Here is a 22303-nt window from a genome sequence, read left to right as displayed (position 1 = left end):
GAAGAGGACCATTGAACATACAGTTGGAACTCTCAGAACTTTTAAAATGCCAGTGATCCAACATGACTCTTGAGAGAGAACATGAGAAGTTATTCTAGGATCCCCTTTCAGAGGTATCTCAGTCTAAGGATGCTTTATGAAATCTCTGTGGCTATATAAACATGAAGAATGATATGCTAGGCACAGTGGCACATGCCTTTAATCCCAGCACTTGGGAGGCAGGGGCAGGAGGATCCTTTATGAGTTCAAGGCTTCATCTATATAGCGAGTGCCAGGCTAGCCAGGGCTACAAAGTAAGATCCTTTCTCAAAAGTGGGAGAGGAAGAAGCTAGGTATGACAGCGGAAGCAGGTGGATCTCAAGTTCAAGGCCAGTCTGCACTACACAGGAGGACTGTCTCAAAAGCAAAATTGAAGATGGGGGGGGGATTCAAAACCTGAGTTTAAGACTGGATGGATATATCCTATGAAGATAAAAGATTTGAAGGAATGGCATCCACAAGAAAGTATCTGAAGTTTGAGAGGATACACCTGCAAGCATTAAGAAAAAAAGACCAGGACTGACTCATGGCGCCAGCCCTCCATTAAGTCCTTTCTTGCCTCCAGATCACTTACTTGTACATAAGAAATGAAGGAGTAACACAAGGGCGTCAGATGAGAGCCCGACAGCTTCACCTGTATCAAAGGAGAAGGATACGGGTGTGACTAGCAATGAACTATTCCCCCACCCTTAGAAAGGAGAAGGATACAGGTGTGACTGTAGCAATGAACTATTCCCCCACCCTTAGGAAAGCTGCTCTCAACTCACCAACTTTTCCACAGTGTTGGGAATTCCTCTGGAGCTCTGACACACCTGCAGACACTAACAAAGAGTTCCTAGATTACCCATCAGCCATGGAGCATGTCTCATTGCTCTGACTACAGAGGAAAGGGAACATGCATAGCCTGGCCAGACACACAGCTTCCCTTCCCTTCTCTGAGCACACAAACTTCCCAGACAACAGGCAACAATAGGTTTGCTTCTGACTTGGCCAGTTCAATGCTTTAAGACTCCTTCAGGCCGAGTTCTTACAGCTAGAAGTAAATCTTAAGTTGCTAGTAAAGAAGACAGGCTCCCAGGGTCTCCATCACAGTAGCTGAGCAGCTGGAGCACAACAGAAGCGCACGTTCCAGAGAGGGCTGTGTCGTCTATGCCTAGGGACTTAGTCTAGATCACTTACAGAGTATAAACTACGCAGTTCCCATCACCTGGATTCACTGAGGACCAGAAATGGGTATGGTCATTCCCACCAGAGGTGAAATCCATCATGCCAGACAATGCTGACTTAAAGTACGTCTCCCCTGACCTGGGGAGAACCCCACTAACTACTGATCGAATGAAAACGAAAACTGTGCCAACGGTGTGGCAAGAGCTGTGTTCTGAGGCACTCTGCACCTGGCTGGCGGGCACAGAAGGTAGGGCGGGCCAGATTATCTTCCAAAAACTCACGTATTTGACAAACGCTGTTAGGGTGCTGTAGATTTTGGACAGGTCCTTTAGTAAAGTGTCCACGCAGCTGCCTGACGGCAGGGCCGTCTGCACCAGCTCATGGAAGAATGTAACCAGGGTCCCCAGCTGCATGATGATGGCTTTCTCCATGAGAGGACTTGACGGGACTGCTTGAGAAGAGGCAGCTTCTGAAGAGGAACAAAATTGATGCGGTTCAGTATCCTCGTTAACAGTAAAGGAGAATTAAAGCAAACCACCTCAGGAAAACTAGTTTAAGGGCTCCACCTTATTACAATCCCCACCTGGAGTCACTTCAGCAGATAGGGTTTCTTGGTTCACTGAGCCCTTAATCTTGGCGATTAACCAGTCCACTTCTTCTAGGACTTTCTCGGCCTGACTCAGAACAAGTAACTGTGGAAGGAAAAGAGTGTGGCATGGTTCACATTGCTGGGGCAATAGCAAGCGCAGCGCCCACAGGGACCCTCCAGGCCCGAGGACAGAAGCCACTGTAGCACTCTTTAGGTGGATGGAGCTGGGCAGAAGGGACGGCAAGGGCTGTTTGCCACGGATCACATCAGCACTCACGCAGACAGTGGGGGCAGCTGTTCTCAGATTCACTACTGCAAAGTGGTTTGTCTTCTCTATCTCTATATCCTGGAAAGGGAGAGGCAAGACCTAAGACCAGTGCCTTGACCTCACTCCCCACACAGGATGCCACACTATACTTGCTGTGCTACCTGGTCTATGTCTCCCAGCTGCCCATGGATATCCTGGGACAAGTCACGAAGCAGGGTGACAGGACTCTTATGTAAGACATGCAGGCTGAAGAAGAGGCTCATCAAACTCTTACAAAATGAGGCATCCTCTAGGAGCAGGAAGGGAAGGAAGTGTGAATCACTCATTGTTACGGATTTTGCAGACTGGCCCGCTCGTGACGCTGTAAAGGTTTTGGTGATGATGGTTCTGTAGAAAGCCGTCAGGAAGGGAGACAGGAAACTCACCCAGGCTGTATTCCTTGCAAATCTTAGACGTCCAGGATAACATCTGCATAAACTAAACAAAAGACCTTCAGTTGTTAAATAAAACGGTGCTGGGTATGGTGGCACTTGGGAGGCAGAAGCAGGCAGATCTCTGTGAGTTGAAGGCCAGCTCAATCTACACACTGAGTTCTAGGCTAGCCAGGGCTACAAAGTCAGACCCTATCTTCTTTTTTTCTATTAAATATTTTCCATCCATTGGTCTTCCCAAAACTCATTTTTTCTCAAACTCCCCCAACCACACAATTCTGTTCCTTTCCCAGTTTTTTTTTCCCTCTCTATACAAAACAAATGAGGTATGAACGAATGAAGCTGTTTCAGTATGGGTGAACTGTAGCTGGGAAGGAGACAGGGAACTTTTCCCAGGCTAACCTGGATCTAGGACATTAGCCTCTGCCCTCCAATTCTCAAACGCCCCCCCCCCCCCACCATAGGTGACAATCTCTCAGGGAACAGCAGTTCCTGGGGGCAAGAGCCCACATGACAAGCCTTGGCCCCTAGAGCTTCAACAGGACGGGGTAGATATGGATGGATTGCTGGCTCCTATGGCATCCTTTACTGCCCTGTGGAGATACTACTGTTGAAGAGACCCACCAAAACGGTCCTTCTCTCATTCTTTTTATGCGTGAATGCTCATTTGGATGGGCAATCTATATGTACACACACCTAACACATATATACATACGATCCATCTCTGCAGGTATTTCTACTTTGGGATTGTGGTCACACTCATGGCATATCATTTGCTAAATTCTCCTCACACTTTACTTGGTCCTACAAAATCCAAACGCTGAACTTCAGCTACCTTCACAATTAAAGCTCTATTATTTCAGAAGAGGCAGAAACAACAGGAAGCACAGGACTGAGAAAGAATCAATAGTGCTAAAAAGGCTGAGGCCACCAAAGACAAACCTGTCTGATATAAACAGTGTTTATAGTCGACGAAACAAACAAAACCAGTATGCTCTTGACCGTCTCTGGCTGTATGTGCTCTGACAGAAACAATGTATAGGAAAAGACACACCCTATAGCTCCTTCAAAAGCACAGTTAGAGGGATACTTCTGTTTGATTTTTTTGAAGTAAGCTGGCTTCAAACTTGCTATGTAGCCAAGTGTACCCTGAGTGTACGGTCTTCCTTTGTGACAGGCATGTGCTGCCGTCACACCAGATTTGTGTCTGGGGACCAGACAGAGGGCTGTGTACCGGTAAGCACAGGCCCTACGGAGCAGTCACAGCCTCAGCCCTAGCGGTAGGCTTTTATGACGACATGGTTCTTGCCTTATAGGGGTCCTAACAGGGACTCAACAATACGGTTGCTACCTGAGCAGAGGAGGGCTCCAGCAGCCTGGACAAGGTGGAGAGAATCGCGATGAGCAACAAGGCCTCCTTGCTGTTAAAATCTTCCTCTTCACTGCTCAGCAAGTTCAACAGGGACCTCTGCAAAAGGATAGATGCACACAGATGGAAGTAGGCATTTTGTACCAGAGAAGAGACATCTACCCAGAAAGCATCACGGCTGGAACAGAAGGATTCAAAGCTATGTAATCCCAAGGGGATAAAAATCGGGAAGGAAACCTGGAGTGAGCAGCAGTTTTCTGTTTCAACTATAGACGGAGCGTTCTCTTGAAAACCAGGGCCGGCTCTTGTCTTACTCCCTGCAGTACACAGGGGAACAAACTAGTTTCTGGTGGTTCTCATCTGCTTGGAGCTGGCGTTCAGCCTCTGACCTGAAGGCTAGACCAGGCCCCAAACTCAGCTGACCGTGGAATCAGTCTGATTCGAGTACCCGTTCAGCAGTCTTCCTGACTACAGTGGAGCTCCCTACAGGAGCTTTACCTCTTCTGTTCCTGTCAGTGTTCCAGCAACAAGAAGTCCTGGGACACAGCAGGAACGTTAACCATCATCTGTTAAAGAAACCTGATGTGGGAGTGACTTCTTTCTAATCTGTTGCTTTCATTGGTTAATTAATAAAGAAACTGCTTGGCCTTTGATAGGACAGAAAATTAGGTAGGCAGAGTAGACTGAACAGAATTCTGGGAGAAAGAAAGCCGAGTCAGGCAGTCGCCATGATTCTCCCATTCCAGACAGATGCAGGTTAAGATCTTTCCTGGTAAGCCAGCTCATGGTGCTACACAGAATATTAGAAATGGGTTAGATCAATATGTAAGAGCTAGCCAATAAGAGGTTAAAACTAATGGGCCAAGCAGTGTTTAAAAGAATACAGTTTCAGTGTAATTATTTCGGGGCATAAGCTAGCCGTGCAGGAGCTGGGCGGCGGAACGCAGCCCACTGCTCCTTCTACAGAAACCCTGGCCATGGAACACACTGGTACTTGGACAGTTACAGGTAAGAAACATCACAGGCTTCCATTTTCCAGTCCAGGTATCTGTGGACAAGGCCAAATTATACCATATAATCAAACCAAAAAACCTGCCCTGAGAGTTGGCTTTTTTCTCTGTTACCTTAAAAAGGATTCTCAGAGGCCCTGAGTTCTGCCTCCTGGATCCTCACTGGAGCTGTCCCAACATCTAAGGGCCGCCTGTTACTTCCTGTCTGACTCCTCCTGGAAGAGGCTAACACAACCGCTTCCCCAAGCTTCTCACCTGAAATTGCCGGATCTGGAACGTAGCTCTCTGAGTGACAGTGACACCTGCTTCTTCTCCCTCTTCTTCTGTGCCTGTGACATCTGGAAATGGAAAGAATCCTATCTTTTTTCAAACTGACTTAGGTTTTTGTTTTGTTTTTGTTGAGACAAGGTCAAAGTAATAACCCAACCCAGCCTGGAATGTCCTATGTAAGCCCTGAACCTGTAATCCCCGGCTCGGCTTCCTGAATGCTGGGATAACAGCTTTTCTTCGGCCCCACACCAACCACCCCGCACTCTGGTACTAGGGATTGAACCTAGGTCCTATGTGCTAGGCAAGCGCTGTGCCAACCAGGCTGTGTTCTCAGCCCTCTGTTTACTTAGAATTAGTGTGGGAGGTCCTTCTGTCTGTGTTGCTTTTATTGGTTAATGAATAAAGAAACTGCTTTGGACCTATAGCTGGGCAGAACAGAGCTAGGTGGGGAAAACTAAACTGAATGCTGGGAGAAAGAAAGCAGAGTCAGGAGAAGCCATATAACCCTGCCAGAGACAGACACCGAATGGAACTATACCCAGTAAACCACGTGGCAATACAAAGATGAATAGAAATGGGTTAAATTAAGATGTAAAAGTTAGCCAATAAGAAGCTAGAGCTAATGGGCCAAGCAGTGATTTAATTAATACAGTTTCTGTGTGGTTATTTCAGGGCTGGGCAGCTGGGAACAAATGGCCTCTTATTACATAGAATTTTTTCCTTTATTTTAATTTTATGTGTATGGGTATTTAGCCTGCATGTGTATCTGTGCACCATGTGTATGCAGTACCCACGTAACTGTAGAGGCTAGAAGAGGGCATCAGATCCCCTTGGAACTGGAGTTAACAGACAGCTGTGAGCCACTATGAGAGTACTGGAAATCAAATCCACGTGCTCTGGAAAAGCAGCAAGTGTTCTTAACTGTTGAGCCACCTCTCCAGGCCCAGGCACTTTTTGTTTGTTTGTTTTTAATTATATATATATAGATGCTGGAGAGATGGCTCAGTGGTTGGGAGTGCTGGCTGCTCTTCCAGAGGGCCTGGGTTCAAGTCCCAGCACCCATATGGCAGCTAATAACTGTCTATAACTCCTGTTCAAGGAATCTGACACCCTCACACAGACATACATGCAGGGAGAATATCAATGTACATAAAATACAAATAAAAATTATTTAAAAAAACAACAGACGTAATACACACACTTGGTTTTGGTAGGGTCTCACCCTGTAGCCTCTGCTACCCTAGAAATTACTATGCAGGCTCAATTTTGTGGTTCTCTTCCTGCCTTTCCCCCTTGAGTGCTAGGTTTTTTATGCATGTACCACTACACCCCAACTTTGGAGGGAACTAATATTTAGAATTATATTATTTTGAGACTAGGTTTCACAGTCCAGATATTCAATATGAGCCGTGTCTGGCCTCGAACTTGTGATCCTAACTTAGCTTCCAAGTACTGGGATTACAGGTCTGAGTCATCACGCCTAGGGATAGCTAAAATTTTAGAATTAAAAAAAAGTCTGGAGGCTGATTTAAATGTTTTTAAATTTCACTTTCTTTTTGTGGGGACTGAGACAGGGCCTCTTTATTTATTATGTAGCTCTTGCTTGTCCTAGAAGTTACTATGAAGACCAGGCTGGCTTCAAACTCACAGAGATCCACCTGTCTCTGACTCCCAAGTACTGTTAAAGGCCTGCCTCACCATGCCCGGCTTTCTTAATGCTGTCACCATTTACAGTTAAGTGCAGATCCTGGATCCAGTAGATGTCACCCTCAGCCTTCCTAGCATCCTTCTCAGGCCCTGAATCCACTCTCAGCAGCCCTAGGGCCCTTCTTAGGCATTCTCTGGTAGGTGAACGGGTAGACTCAAAGGGTCTTGTTATAGAGAAACCAAAGCAAGTTATTTATGACCCTGTAATACCTACCCAGAGCCCTGAGAAACTGCTGGATCCTGGGCTGATAGAACTGTTGCACGGCGCTGAATGTCTTCTGCAAACCCTCCAAGCACAGCAGTGAGATGCTCTTTCCTTTCTCTTTCCTTCCCGACTCTTCCACGGAGGTAGGAATAGACGTGTATCTCCACAGTAAGACCCTAAAGATTGGGAAAGTTGTCAACACGAACCATTAATGTTAATCTAAATATAGTACACTTTATCCTGTGTAAACAAAGGTTCTGTGAAGTTTCAGAAACTTACAGCTATGAAACTGCCTCACCATTGAGGCGTTTCTATGCCTCCCTGATAGTCAACTCTCCTCCTTGATTTACAAGCAACTACCGGCCTCATTTCTTTTCCCACAATTATGCGTTTTACAAGTAACCCTATGCAAGTGCTATCATTGAGCAGAAGGCTAGAGCCTTCGTGATCCAGCATGTCTTTCAGGTTCACCTCTTGCTGCAAATATTGATAGATGGTATTCTTTTGTTTTTATTGTTAAACAGGACCTCATTACCCAGGATTATCTCTTAAATTTTTTTTCCTTTTTAAATTTTATGTGTATAAATGCTTTAGTCAGCATGCATGTCTGAGGGCCACATGTGTGCAATGCCTGCAGAAGGTATCAGATCCCCTGGGACTGAGTTACTGTCGGTTTTGAACCACTGTGTTCAAATGGGAGCTGGAAATAGAACTGGGTCATCGGGAAGAACAGCCTTAACCTCAGAGCCGTCTCCAGCTCCAGCCAGGCTTGTCTCTCACACTTGCTGTGTGGCTAAGTTCTGACCCTCCTAGGGCTGGGATTACAGGTTTGTGCCACCGCACCTGGCTGTATGTACTGCTGGAGTGCAAACCCAGGGTCCCACGCCTGCTGGACAAGCTTTCTTAAGTAAGCTACATCTCCAGCCCCTATTCTGTATTTATAGCTAAGAAGTATTCAATGTACAGCAGGGATGTAACAGTCTGTCCATCACCTTATTCTCGATGGCCATGTGCTCTGTAAGGCCGTTCACTATGACTGCATTCTTAGCAAGGTGCTGCAGTACAGGCGCCATTTATCTCTTGTGTTTAATCTGCTGTCAAGTGTGTGTACAGTTAGCAATGTCATGCTTATTTTATGCACAATTCAGTCACTATGCAATAATATACCCTTTTCTCTCCTGAGAATGCAGTGAGATTTTATATGAGACAAAGAAGCCACACAAAACAGAAGAGAAAAAAAGCCTCACTACGAGATACTCCGCTTTCACTCCTGACACACGCCCGATCGTCTCTCCCGAATTTCCTGTCTTGCAGAATCCACAACACATAAGCTCCCAGTCTGCAGGTGAGAGCGGCTTACCGAGTTATGTCACAGAGGTTATGGAAGATCCTGTCTGGGTTTTGGCCATCAGGACCACTCACGTGCCCTCTTCGTATTAGCTGCTGGACCTTCTGCAGAGCTACGTTCACTGCGTAGTGCATAAACTCATTGCTGGACCGCAGGACAGACAGGCTCTCTTCATGACTCTGGATGCTGTCTCTAGAGAGAGAGTAAAGGGAGGGAGGAAGGAGCTGAGCCTGGTGGTGCAGCCTGTAATCCCAGCACCTGGGAGGCTGAGACAGGAAGACTGCAAATTTAAGGCTGACTGGGCAACTGAACATGATCCTGTCCAAAAGAAAAATGGGGTTAGATACAGCCACATGGTGAGTGCTGGCCTAGAATTCATACTTCTCACTCACTAGGCCCCGGCTTCCCATCTGCTTTAATAATGCTGAGACACACCTCCCTCTGTAGAAAGCCTACCTTGAGTGATGCAATCTTCATGTGAAGCAAACTAAACCTCCTAACTTATTTCCTACTGTCTGTAATACAGCATGCACTGTGACTCCAGATAGGCTATGAGGGGAAACTGGGCACGCGTTCCCTTTACTGAACTGCCTCTCGGCACAAGGAGACTTACCTGAAGAGAGCCGTGAGAAGATCAGACACAAACTTCATGGACAAGAGGCTATCGTTTGTCCTGCTGGTCATTTTCGTCTTGCCTTTACCAGCTTTTTCATTGAGGATGTCAGAGAACTTCTTGTAACACGTAAATAGGCTCAGAATCTCCTCAAACTTACTCTTGCTGCGCCAAAGGGAAGAGAGAGCAAAGACAAGCAGCGTCAGCTCCTTGTGCCTTGTTTCCCAGAGAAGATGGAGAGCCCCATACAAATGTCTCATCTTAGAGCTGGCGTTGTGAGTTACTGGGCCCTCATTAGCATGGCATTCCCAAGTCACAGCAACCTCAGGAGCCTTTTTTCTTTCCTCTGATTTCTTCCAAAGTTCATAGAAGCTCAGTACTACCCCAATAAGATCCTTCTATTAAGAGTCAAGAGTACTTGAAGATCTGGGAACTTTGAATAAATGAAAGCTTGCAGGAAGACAAAATTCACAGGCCTGGTAGAAAGAACATTGAGTGTGGTGGCACACGTCTTTACTCCCAGCACTTTAATCCTAGCACTAACGTGACGCCAGAGTAAACCAGCAAATGATAAAACTATATGAAGGGTCACAACAACCCTTACCTGAAGTTACTGATGGAGAAATTATATTCTATCAGAACTTCACACACTCCCATTATGAGACAGGCACAGATATGATTCTTGATGCCGACGCTAGTGCTCTGAGAAAAATCTGCTGATTTATCCTAAAAGACAAATACAGATTAGCACACCACTAAAGCCTCCGTCGGTCCGTGCAGCCGAGGGCTCAGCAATTACCAGCTCGAAGTCTTCTAGCTCACTCTTAACCATTCTGACAGTAATGGACTCCAGCATGTCGTCCAGCTCACGGCACAGCCCCTCTTCTTCCTCTCCTTCATCCCCCTGTTGCAGGGGGATCACTCTGTTCTTATACCAGGCCAAGCAATGGTGAACGCAAGACAGCAGGTGATCCTAGAAGCAAACGAGAAACAACCACCTACAACACTGTTCCGTAGCTCGTGGGACTCGCTGGCACCACGCAGCAGGTGCATCTGAATTAGCAAAGCTGGGGAAGGGAAGTGTGTTTCTTCTGAAAGACTGAACCGACAGCGGTGTTTCCCAAGAACTGGCCCCATAAGGCGCTAACATTTCAGAAGGAAACTCCACGTGCTCTCTGACTTGATACCAACACCATGAGAGCCCCACTAGGAAGCTAACCGGCCTCTAGCTCCCAAGTCCTGAAAGCTGTTATAGAGACAGGGTTTATGCTGAGGGAATCTTCGGGACACCAATAGGGCCTCACCTCATGGCAATGACGCTACATTAACGACGACCACATGGGCTAACTCAACCTCTCCCCATTTTCCTAGTCACTTGTTGGCGTTTCACTTTTTTGCCATCTCTTCCCACCGTTCTGCAGCTAGCTAAGAACGAAGCCCTGGCCTCGTCTCTCTAGCGTTCACCAGAGTGCACACCGCAGCTCAACTGAAGCCATGCACTCCCTCCAGACTAAGGAAACAGATTTATTGACTCCTGCGTGTACCACGCTTCCATCAGTGTGTAACCAAAGCTCTGCAAGGGACAGATATGACACTCTTAGGAAGAGGTGGTTGTCATGATTAGTGAAGTACTAACAGGGAGACGGTGACCAAGAGATCAAAGCAGGGAGCTGACTCAGCAGTGGCACCTGGTCCTCTTGTAGAGGACCTGGGTTCGAGTTCCAGCAACCACACTGTGGTTCACAACTGGCTTTAACTCCGTTCCAGGGGACCCAGTGACCTCTTGTGGCCTCTAAGCCCCAGGCACACCCATGATGCACATACAGCCATGCAGGCAAATACTCCTACACATAACATGCAATGAATAAATCTTAGAACGGGTCACCGATAATGGATACGGCAAAGTAAAGAGTAAAACTCCTTGAAAGAACTAGAAAAGGTTCGTGGAGGATGGGACCTACTGTGGTCAACCTTACCACTGACAGTGGTGAGCCAAGGGCTGCAGGGGCGGGCAAGTCTTACCAGCGGTTCTTGTAGAAAGATTTGACTTCCTTGGGTCAGAACACAAGCTCCCAGCTTCAGAGGAGGTAGTAGATCAGGCTCTGGCTCATAGAACAGCTTTAACTGTACAATGAGACAGAAAAATCAGGACTCGTGAATACTTCCTGAGTATTTAACGGTTCGAGCTGACGGCACCTGAGCCTTCTAAGACACATCTCCCAACTGCCCAAAGAATGACTTAACCGATTTTTATGGCTTGGCCTGCCCACGGCCTTTCAAAGCACTGCCGGCACAGTCCTGGTCAAGGCAACTTTTTCTACTTTACTCCCTTCTTATCGGCCTCTAAACCTGCAAAGGCAACCAGCGGTTTCAGAAAATCTGATGAAAAATACAGGGGCAAATCAGTGTCAATGGACCCAGTGGGTTACAAAAAGAACAAGGAAAGCCTGAAGGTGGATCGGGGATGTATTAGGGGGTGCCCGGGGGAGCTGGGGTGTGTGCGAACATGATCAAGATATACTACATACATGTGCGAAGCTGCCAACGAATAAGATTCTTAAAAAGAGTATTGCCTCCTGAGTCTAAACCAGTACTATCTCTATTACCAATTGTGACAGTAACCCAAATCTTAGGTCTTCATTTGAAAACTCAGTCTACTGGTGAAAGTAAAGCTATGTAAGGTTTAACCATTACAATACGCACAAAGAACATCAAACACAACAGAGCCTTAAAACAAATCTTGGCTCTTATTTGCGTCTGTGTGTCCTCTCCTGAAGTCTGCAGGGTTTTACTGGTCCACATGCTAACCTGTTGGAAAGCGCTGCTCTATGCCTCAGACACGTTTTCAGTTCTTGTTACAGTGTGATGATGCCTGGAAGATATGATTTAGCTACCGGGGCACACATTATCCAGAGGAACACGCCAAAACCCAGTGAGGAGTTTCCGAGAGCAAAGGCCTTCCAATAGCTTAATATCTAAGACCTTAATTTCAAATGTATTTTTTTCCCCAGAATTACCATGAAGCAATGGGGATGGCCTCCTATCAGTCCACATCTAATTGCAGAAAAATGGTGGACTAGGGGCCTACCTGAGCCCTCCCAGTGGAGAATAAATGTTATATATAGCTGGTTTAAAAAATAGATTTTGATAATGCTTAATATAAGAATCTTGAGAATTTATTTATATGTGATGTCTTCATCTGAACTTGGCTCATCTTGATGGTCCTTTCAAGTGTGTAATTGATTTAAAACATCTTTTGAGTTGGGTGCTGTGGTGATTTCAATAAAAGTGGCCCCCATAGGCCTATAGTGAGTGGCACTATTAGGAGGTGTGGCCTTGTTGGAGGATGTGTGTCATAGAGGGCAGGCTTTGAAGTCTCAGAAATTCAAGTCAGTTCTCTGCCTGTGCTCTGTGGATCCAGATATAGAACTCTCAGCTCCTTTTCCAGTACTGTGTCCACTGCATGACACCATGCTTCCAGCCATGGATTAAACCATGGACTAAACCTCGGAACTGTAAACCAGCCCCAATTAAATGTTTTCCTTTGCAAGAGTTGTATATCTTCACAGAAACAGAACTCTAACTAAGGTGTGATGGCAAATACTTTTTTGGGGGGAGGGGGTTTTCGAGAGAGGGTTTCTCTGTACATTTGGAGCCTGTCCTGGAACTAGCTCTTGTAGACCAGGCTGGCCTCAAACTCAGAGATCCACCTGCCTCTGCCTCCCGAGTGCTGGGAATAAAGGCGTGGGCCACCACCACCATGGACAGGCAGGGATATACAGTGAGGCCCTACCTCAAAAGAACCAACCAAGCAATTTTCTGAAGCCTGAAGTGGTGGTGGATGTTTGAAATCCCAGTACTTCAACAGCAGAATTAAAGCTCAGAAAAAATGAAGACAGCTTCAACTACACAATCATTTGAGTGCAGCCTGGACTACACCCATGTCTCAAAACATATATATAATCAAACTGAATAGTTCCATAAAGTGTCCTGATTTAAGGAGAAGACTGAGACTTCAAGGAAGACTTAGAGGCTAGCAAGACAGCAGCAGGTCAGTGAAGCAAGGCGTGCCTACAATTTACTAGCATCCTAGTTGTGAGCTGTGCTGTATTCACCAGTCTGAAAAGCATCATCCTGCCTCATCTGATCCCTACGAGCCATAAAGACAGCTCACCTGTGAGAAGAGAGTCTGCATGATCGAACTGGCCAGCTGGGAGTTGCGGCGAAGAACATCGTAGAAGCCCTAGAAACAACACAGGGATGAGATCATTCTTTCTCTTACTCGGTTCTTGGTTTTTTAAATGTGTTGTCTGTGTGGGGTGGGGGTGACGATGTGCCACAGGTGTGTGGGTGCCTGTGCAGGCCGGAAGAGGACACTGGATTCCCCAGAGCTGAAATTATAGGCAGTTATGAGCCACCTAAAACAGGGCTGGGAACCTCAGGTTCTCTGAAGAGCTAAGCACCCTTGAACTGTGTGCCATCTCTGCAACCCATAAAATTTTCTTACTTGGGGGCTGAAGAGATGGCTCAGTGGTTAAGAGCATTGCCTGCTCTTCCAAAGATCCTGAGTTCAATTCCCAGCAACCACATGGTGGCTCACAACCATCTGTAAGGAGGTCTGGTGCCCTCTTCTGGCCTGCAGACATACACACAGACAGAATATTGTATACATAATAAATAAATAAATGTTTAAGAAAAAAATTAAAAAAAAATTTCTTACTTTACACGTACACTCTAAAATTTCCATTAGGGACACACTGCAACTACAGATTTGAGATTTAAAATACCACTAATATTGAGCAATGTGTAAGCATGTCTTATCTTTCTTTTATTTATTCTTCTCTCATAACATTTGGAGGCTTAAGTGTTTCCTTTCCATTTGTTTTAGCTATTTTATTTCCATTTCTAGCTATTCAGTGCTAGGGTGTGTAATTTTCACAAGCCTTCCCAGGCTGCTGCTCTTCTCACAGCGTACACTGCCGTGTACCTTACGAAAACACTTTAACAGTGGTTATTACAGTGGTTATTGTTTGGTCTTGTTGATGCTATGCAACGCAGCACAGCTTTAGTTTCTCCTTTTAATTTGTATGCCTTTATCTTCCCGTGTCTTGTAGCAGACAGCACCTCAATTCAATCCCTGAGAATAAACACCTTCATTCCTCACCAGAGGGGACAGCACTCTTCCTGTCACTATCCTAAGGATGAGGAAGCTCCTTCCTGAACTTAGTTTGCTGAAGAGTTTCTAAAAGATATGGGGGGGGGGGGTGTTGGAGGGGTTGAGACAGGGTCTCTCAGTTTAACAGCCTGGGCTGTCCTGGAACTCGACTTATAGACCAGGCCGGCCTCAAACTCACAGAGATCCTCCTGCCCCTGCCTCCTGAGTGCTGGGATCAAAGGAGGGCACCACCACTTCCTGGCTCGAAAAGATTTTCTCATAAAGGAATGTTGTTTGAGCAAGTATGTATCTCTGCAGCATGTGTATGTGCCTGTGCATGTATGTGTGTGTCTATACATGCATGTGTGTATGTGCCTGTGCATGTATGTATGTGTCTATACATGCATGTGTGTATGTGCCTGTGCATGTATGTATGTGTCTATACATGCATGTGTGTATGTGCCTGTGCATGTATGTATGTGTCTATACATGCATGTGTGTATGTGCCTGTGCAACACATGTGTATGTCTGTGCAGCATGTGTGTACGTGTCTATGTATCTGTGCAACATGTATGTGCCTGAGCATGCGTGTTCATGTGTGCTTGCATGCATAACAAAGCCTATGTAGCCCAGACTTTCATGAATTTTTATGACTCATCTTCCTTGGTCACCCCAGTGCTAGGGTTATAGATGGGGTCATTATGCTTAGCTCCCCCCAATTAATAGCTCAGTGATTAAGAGCACTTGTTACTCTTGCAGAGAACCTAAGTTCCATTTCCAGTACCAACACCAGGAGCTCACAACTGCCTATAACGGTGAGGAATTCTCTGGAGCTGTAAGCCCCAATTAAACACTTCTTCCTAGAAGTTGTCTTAGCCAAGCTGTTAGCATGCAACAGAAAAGTAACTAAGATATCCTGTCTCACCAGCACCAGGAGCGAAGGTATGTGACAACATACCCAGGTCCTGGAAAGTTTTTTTCCCCCCTTCTCGAGACAGGGTTTCTCTGTGAAACAGTCCTTGGCTGTCCTGGAACTCACTTTGTAGACCAGGTTGGCTTCATACTCACAGAAATCTGCCTGTCTCTGCCTCCCAAGTGCTGGGATTAAAGGCATGTGCTACCACTGCCCAGTACTCTTGGAAGTTTTTGATGTTAGTTTAGGTATGCAAAAATTTGAAATTTGAGGCCATAAAGTAAGGGTATGCTGTGTATGACAGACAGAACTCACAAATAACAAACTTGGTGTGAAATTCAGATTGGTGTATTAGCAGTACATCTAAATATTTCAGATTAAACTAAAATGGTTAAGACATATCAATTATTTACAATTTTACAACTCACTATTACTATCCACTGACTCTAACTGCACAAGGGCGTATCTACTGTATTCCTACAACCAGAAAAAGACTGACATAAGAAGGATTGTTCTCTGGAGGGGTCGACACACATTTTTCCCCTTTCCTGACTTACCTCATAAAGCAGGAGCCGAACATCAGCCTGCTGACCTAAGCATCTTCTCAAACTGTCTATGATCTCAAGGCAAAAGGTTTCATTGGCAACAGCATTGTAGCGGCTATGCACGTCCACCTGCACCTGGAAGGGAGAGTGCAGCTCGTGTCCAGCCTCCTAAAGCAGTGTCCACTCAGGAGGATGTGTCCTTGGCCAGGGAAACATCCCAGGCCTAGCTCTCCCTGCGCGAAAACACAGGACCCAGGCAGATGTGACAATCATCATCACGCCACTCATCCTGGTTAAAGATGTTCTAAAAAGGTTTACTTGAACAATGCACCACCCAGGAAGGTAGATTACCTCATGCAATGTAGTTATGACAACCCAGTAGTCATGATATTCATGATTTCATTAAAACCCTTAAGACTTCCATAAAAGTCTAGCTCTTTTTTTTTTTTTTCGAGACAGGGTTTCTCTGTGGTTTTGGAGCCTGTCCTGGAACTAGCTCTTGTAGACCAGGCTGGTCTCGAACTCAGAGATCCGCCTGCCTCTGCCTCCCGAGTGCTGGGATTAAAGGCGTGCACCACCACTGCCCGGTGAAAGTCTAGCTCTTAACATCCACAAACACCGAAGAGCTTTAGAGATAGTCTTGTTTAGATGTGCACATACTAACAGGCAAGCAAAACACTCTTACATATAAATAAAATCTTTAAAAAATAAGTTTTAAAAAAAGCAAAATGGAGCAGATGAGGTGCTGCTATTTTATTTAACCCAATATATCCAAATGCTTCCGTTGGTAGCCCTACTAAAGAATGCAGAATTCAGAAATAAGCTGTGTGGACCGTGGCTAACTTTGCAACAGGGGCCTCTCAGGGCCAGCTGACCATGCTTGTCTACTCAGGAGTCTTGGGGCTGCTGCTGAATCTGCTCATCATCATTGAGCCAGCACCATGTCTGCCTGCCCGCCTTCATGTCCCACCATGACGATGATGGACTGGACCTCTGAACGGTAAGCCAGGCCCAATTAAATGTTTTCCTTTAGAAGAGTTTCTGGGGGCTGGAGAGATGGCTCAGAGGTTAAGAGCATTGCCTGCTCTTCCAGAGGTCCTGATTTCAATTCCCAGCAACCACATGGTGGCTCACAACCATCTGTAATGGGGTCTGGTGCCCTCTTCTGGCCTGCTGGCATACACACAGACAGAATATTGCATACATAATAAATAAATAAATAAATAAATAAATATTTTTAAAAAAAGAGTTTCTGTAGTCATGGTTCTCTTCACAGCAATATATATATACATATATATATGTATATATATATATGGGGAGAGAGAGAGAGAGAGAGAGAGAGAGAGAGAGAGAGAGAGAGATTGTTTTCTTTTGTTTTTCAAGACAGGAGTTCTCTGTAGCTTTGGAGCCTGTCCGGGAACTTACTCTGTAGACCAGGCTGGCTTAAAACTCACAGAGATCCATCTATCTCTGCCTCCCGAGTGCTGGGGTTAAAGGCGTGCACCACCACCGCCCTGGTTTATATATGAATTTTATATATACATTTCAATCAAGTGTCTAGTTCAGCAGCTAAATAAAGGCTCTTCTCTGCCACATCAGACAACAACAGTCTAACACAGAGCAAATCTGCTATTAATAAGTATGGGATGAAGACAGTTCTTACACTTAACAATTCAAGCGCGCAGGAGCCAGACGCATGAGGATTACTGTAAATTTAGGGCGGTCTGAGCTACTGAGACCCATGAAGGAACAACAACAACAAAATGGTTATATGCTATTGGGCTTTAGGCAACGTCCGGCAGCCAGCCAATCTAGTGGCCCTTACCTGAGTGACGCCAATAGACTGGCTGCATTGAGAAGATGACAGGCTGCCTAAGACTCTGAAGTTCTTCAAGAGCAGCAAAAACCCAGCAACTGCGGATTTCCGGGCATCCAGCTGGCTAGCTCAGGAATTCACAGAGAGGTTAGCAGCACAGGAATATGCAATGCAATGAACAAAAATTTCACACGGAGGAGAATGAAGTACGGACAGTCAAGCACCAGCCAAGCCTAACGGACTCTCCCAGCTCGAGACAAGGCACCAGTGTCAGAGCAACTGGCCGCACAGGAATGCAGTTGGTGATTTCCATTACCGAGTTAACCTCGTGACTACCTGTACTTTTACCCTGCTTGCGAGACTCCACGGCAAGCCAAAGAATCCTGAGCTATAAACCGGGCTAGAACTCGAACCTACATACTGCACAGCAACGGAAATTGCTGAGTTTTGCTGGGTCTGAGTGAGTGCATCCTTCTACGGGATTCCTGTTTATGCAGGAGCACAGTACTTGATGGCACGTGGAACTTCCATCCAGAAAAATGACAGCTTCCAGCAGCAGCTCACTGATCAAGGCATGTTACAGAGATTGTAACACATGACCCTGCCGTGCAGGCATGCTTTTGGTGAGGGGTTATACAAAATTGTCAATTCTAGAACAGAGATAACAGCCAGGTGCTGGTTATTCTTCTGGACATGTATGAGAGCATTACAGCCACTTTGATAACTGGGTATCCTGTTCTCAAAGTATTAAATGCCTCCCACGTATCAATGTATTGGATTACTGGGAGACAGTGTTAATCATCTCCAGCTTATATACTAGACCATAAAGGAAGAGGGGTCAGGTGGCACTGGATGAGCTCCAAGGAGGACACAGGGTCACAATTCTGCTGCTCACTATGGGGATGGAAGAGCGGGGTACTGGAGATCACAACACTGATGGTAGACTATTTCCAATACCATGTGCTGTCTGTCTACCCTTCTTTGGTCACTTATCATGTCTAAGCCTAGCTGTCCTGGTGCAAAATGAGAATTATGATATTTGCACTTCCTGAAGTTACTCGGAGAATTGAGAAGCACATAACACTCCACCTGCCGAGAGTGTTGGGCCTGGTTAGGGGTCCACATGACCGCTCTGAGCAGGGGCAAGCAGGAGATAGCAGAGATAACTTCCATTAGAAGGTGTAGCCCCCTGTGGCCCCAAGGAGTGCCACATACCTGGCAAACATAGCTTTCCGCAAGACGAGGATCAAGGAGTCTCTCACCGACATGCTGACTTTGAGAAGTGGCTGAAGAACAGAGCAGATCACCCCACATTAGCGTAGCCCCTTTCTGTGAATGCCAGTAGGGTTTTGTGTGCTTGGGTCCATGTGTACAGACGGTCAATGCTGACTACACTCAAAGACAGCAGCGCCCTTTGAAATCGTAATTTGCAAGTTGTTACTGGCGGGCATGGTGATACAGGCTGTAATACTGTGATACTGTGTTTATTTAACCAGATACTGTATTTATTATTTAAATAATATTGTATTTATTTAAAATTTACTTAATGTGATACTGTAATCCCAGCAGTTCAGGAGACTAGGGCTGGAGGGCTGTACCAATTTGAGTCCAGCCTTGACTACCCATTGGGTCCAGGTTAGCTTGGGCTATAGAGTGAGGTGCTGTTTCAAAAATCAATCAATCCAACAAACAAAAGAGTAGATTGAATGCCTTCATAAACGCACTGTGCTGACTAATTTGAAGATGAGCTGAAGGAAACAGATACATAGGGAACGGACTTGGGAAGCCGTCTGTCTCTGTGCATTTAGCCTTCCCATAGGGAACTGTTGGACTCAGGGTAAGCACGAGTTCAGGCATTCAGACTTTCCCGACTAGACTGCTAGCGCTGGTCTGGGAGGAGAGCCGGGCGTCAGCTGGCTTACCTGCACTGCCTTGAGCAGCCCCTGCACCGTCTGGAGGGGCAGGAAGGACAAACAGTCAAAAGTCTCTGTGACTTTAGAACAGCTCTGCAGAATTAAAGGTGCGTATGTGACGATATCCGAAAGCAAGTCTGAAAGCAGAATCCGGAGAGTTAATTGCTTCGCATAACTATAAAAATCAAGACAAGGAAGCACCTAAATCTATACAAGGAAAGAAATGCTGAGTATTTTGTCTCTTTGTTAAAACGAACTTTTCTATTGCCAGCGCATATTTTTCCCAGTGTTACCAGGATAGTTTACCCATTTTTTTTTGGTGATAATACAACATAGCAAACTTAAAATGTCTAAAAGAAAGAATACAACCCATTACACTGATTGCACAATTGCCAAATGTGTTCATCTCCAAGCAAAAGTCAATAAATAGTGAGGGTTTTTTTTTTTTTTTTTTGGACAAACATGGTCCTATCAGAAATATATAAGGCATATTCTTTTTCAAGAATTTTAGCTGGGCGATGGTAGTGCACGTCTTTAATCCCAGCACTTGGGAGGCAGAGGCAGGTGGATCTCTGTGAGACGAAGTCAGCCTGGTCTACAGAGTGAGTTCCAGAACAGCCAAAGATACACAGGGAAACCCTGTCTCGAAAAAACAAAAACAAACAAAAAACCAAATTTTAGTATGTAGTCAGAACACAAGCAAAAATATCTTAAAAGAGAAAAAGTAACAGACTATCAAGTACCTAGCAATTTTAAACGTATTACCTAACAAATAGTAAGGACAGAATTTAAACAGGAAGTGCACAATCAGAGGTCACTGTGGGTATTTTAAAAGATCAGGAAAAAGGATTATTCAAGATTCTAAAGAATTAGTACCATTTAGTGCACAGAAACCCAGAATGTCCAACTATGCAGGAAAGTCTAAGAGGTTAAAAACCACAGAGGGGAAGGGAGGTCAGCGAACAGAGCGAAGGATCCGGAATAGTGAGATCAATGTGAAAAGGGCCACTTGAAATGTCAGGATAAAAACCCGAGGCCAGGCACTTTCTATTTGCAATCCTCCTGCCTCAGCCCCCGGAGTACTGGGATTACAGCCGTGCGTCATTACCAGGTCTGGTGAGAGACGATGATTTAGGAACGAGCACACGGACTCCAGAGTGGCAGTCACCGGTCTTTTGAGAACACTAATCTGGTGACACTATGGGGTGGGAGCTACAGGGAGAAAGACAAAAGCCACCTCGGAAACCAAGTAGGGAGTGGTGACTCAAAAATTTATGAGAATTAATCTCATACAAACTATGTTCTCTGGTCACAACTTAGAAACCAGTAACAAGATGACACCTTGTAACAAGAAGAAAGTCCTCAGATACTGGGACACTAAATGAGCCACCTCTAAATAAAAATGAGGGCTAAAGAACAGATCACAGGGAAATTTTAAAAGATTTGGACTAAATGGAAATTCCAGAAGTGTGGGACATCTAACATGACATTTAGAGGAAAACTCACAGCTTAATATTTTTCAACAGAAAAGAGAGAACGGTGTAAAAATTAATGACTTCTTTTCTTCTTTTTTTTTTTTGTTTTTGTTTTTGGAGACAGGGTTTCTCTGTAGCTTTGGATCCTGTCCTGGAACTCACTCTATAGACCAGGCTGGCCTCCAACTCAGAGCTCCGCCTGCCTCTGCCTCCCGAGTGCTAGGATTAAAGGCTGCCCTGCACAAGCTGAGTTTCTAACCAAAGGAAGAACAGACTACATGCCAAACAAGTACGAGAAAGAAAACAAAAGTGGAAACCATCCAAGTGAGCACACAAAGCAGCGTGTTACAAACAGAGAGCTGGCTGGAATTTCAGTGTGATCCCAAAGAGAGAAACCTGTGACCGCTGACGCCCAGCAACGAGAAAGGAGCCGCTAGCAGACGCAGCCCCCATCAAGCCCAGGGTCTGCCTCCTACACATCTCCATCCAATCTTAGGCTTGATTTCACATTTTCTAGTAATGTCACACAGTAAGGAACTTTTATTAGTTAATGAAGTCTAATTTATTGATTCTTTTACGTTTCCTGTTTTACATAACTATTTTTTTAATAGCCCCTCTACCTTCTGCCAACAGTTTCTAATTATTCAATACTGTCACCAGCATTTGGTGAGGTCATTTTTTTATTTTATTTTTTGGGGAGACAGGGTCTGACTATGTAGCCTTAGTTAGCCTGGTGCTTGAATTCAGAGATCCTCCTGCCTCAGTCTCCTGAGTGCTGGGATTAAAGGTGTGTGCCATGATGCCCGGCTATGGTTATGGTTATCCTTTTTAAACATATGCATTCTAACAGGTGTGTACAACAGTATCTACTTATGCTGTTCAATTCCACTTCCCTAGTGCCTAAACTGACTATGGTAATAGCTTCACAATACATACACATGTTAAAAGTCATTAAATTGTCATACTTTAAATGTGGAAATTATATCAATTAGACAGCATAAAGTTGTAAGGTATAATAAAATATTAATTACTGAACTTTATTAAAATCTAAAATTTAAGGGTTAAAGAAAAGTTACCAATAAAAAAAGGGGGGGGGCTGGCCATAGGCATAATAAGAAACAAAGAATTACAGTTCTGAGGGCCTTCTCAAAGTCTCGGAGAAGCTGTAGCAGGTCAAATGATAAAAGAGCATTTAGCAAAACTGGTGGGTGAAAAAGAGGCAACGGATTTAGACCCCAGGAGACACCTAATAAAAGCAGCCAGGAAGAGGTCAACGCATGGAGAAGGACAGTTCAGTGGGACAAGCTCGGGCCCAGAGCCCCAGGCATGCAAGGCAGACAACTGTCACCGAGTGACCCAACAGGCCCCACTGGAGGAGTACCGACAAGAACACTGATGCCTGATCGACACCCCACTCACTGGTCCAATGTCCCCTTTCTTCCTGACATCCAGACAAGAGGATCCATCTAT

The 22303-nt window shown here is 45.3% G+C and overlaps 1 protein-coding gene across 2 annotated transcripts in view; it reads right to left on the bottom strand.

Annotated features, from left to right (window-relative positions):
• The window catches only part of Fanci (FA complementation group I), a 50311-nt gene that overhangs the window by 3091 nt on the left and 24917 nt on the right, over positions 1–22303 (bottom strand). Inside the window, exons 15-34 of one of the 2 annotated variants that reach the window (XM_075953095.1) lie at positions 19368–19495; positions 18661–18731; positions 17455–17569; positions 15642–15764; positions 13191–13259; positions 11039–11140; positions 9816–9989; positions 9621–9742; positions 9017–9181; positions 8416–8595; positions 7065–7231; positions 5129–5211; positions 3846–3962; positions 2489–2540; positions 2225–2352; positions 2073–2141; positions 1790–1898; positions 1488–1675; positions 807–860; positions 614–673 (exon numbers count right to left, since the gene is read on the bottom strand). In XM_075953095.1, the coding sequence (XP_075809210.1) occupies positions 614–673; positions 807–860; positions 1488–1675; positions 1790–1898; positions 2073–2141; positions 2225–2352; positions 2489–2540; positions 3846–3962; positions 5129–5211; positions 7065–7231; positions 8416–8595; positions 9017–9181; positions 9621–9742; positions 9816–9989; positions 11039–11140; positions 13191–13259; positions 15642–15764; positions 17455–17569; positions 18661–18731; positions 19368–19495 (2276 nt within the window). The remainder of the gene's footprint in view (positions 1–613; positions 674–806; positions 861–1487; positions 1676–1789; positions 1899–2072; positions 2142–2224; positions 2353–2488; positions 2541–3845; positions 3963–5128; positions 5212–7064; positions 7232–8415; positions 8596–9016; positions 9182–9620; positions 9743–9815; positions 9990–11038; positions 11141–13190; positions 13260–15641; positions 15765–17454; positions 17570–18660; positions 18732–19367; positions 19496–22303) is intronic. The other variant, XM_075953096.1, reaches the window with a different exon arrangement.

The sequence above is a fragment of the Microtus pennsylvanicus genome, chromosome 18, assembly GCF_037038515.1.
Source record: "Microtus pennsylvanicus isolate mMicPen1 chromosome 18, mMicPen1.hap1, whole genome shotgun sequence".
In the NCBI taxonomy this organism is placed as follows: Eukaryota; Metazoa; Chordata; class Mammalia; order Rodentia; family Cricetidae; genus Microtus; species Microtus pennsylvanicus.
The sequence above is the reverse complement of the archived record's forward strand: the minus strand, read 5'-3'. Positions and strand labels throughout refer to the sequence as shown.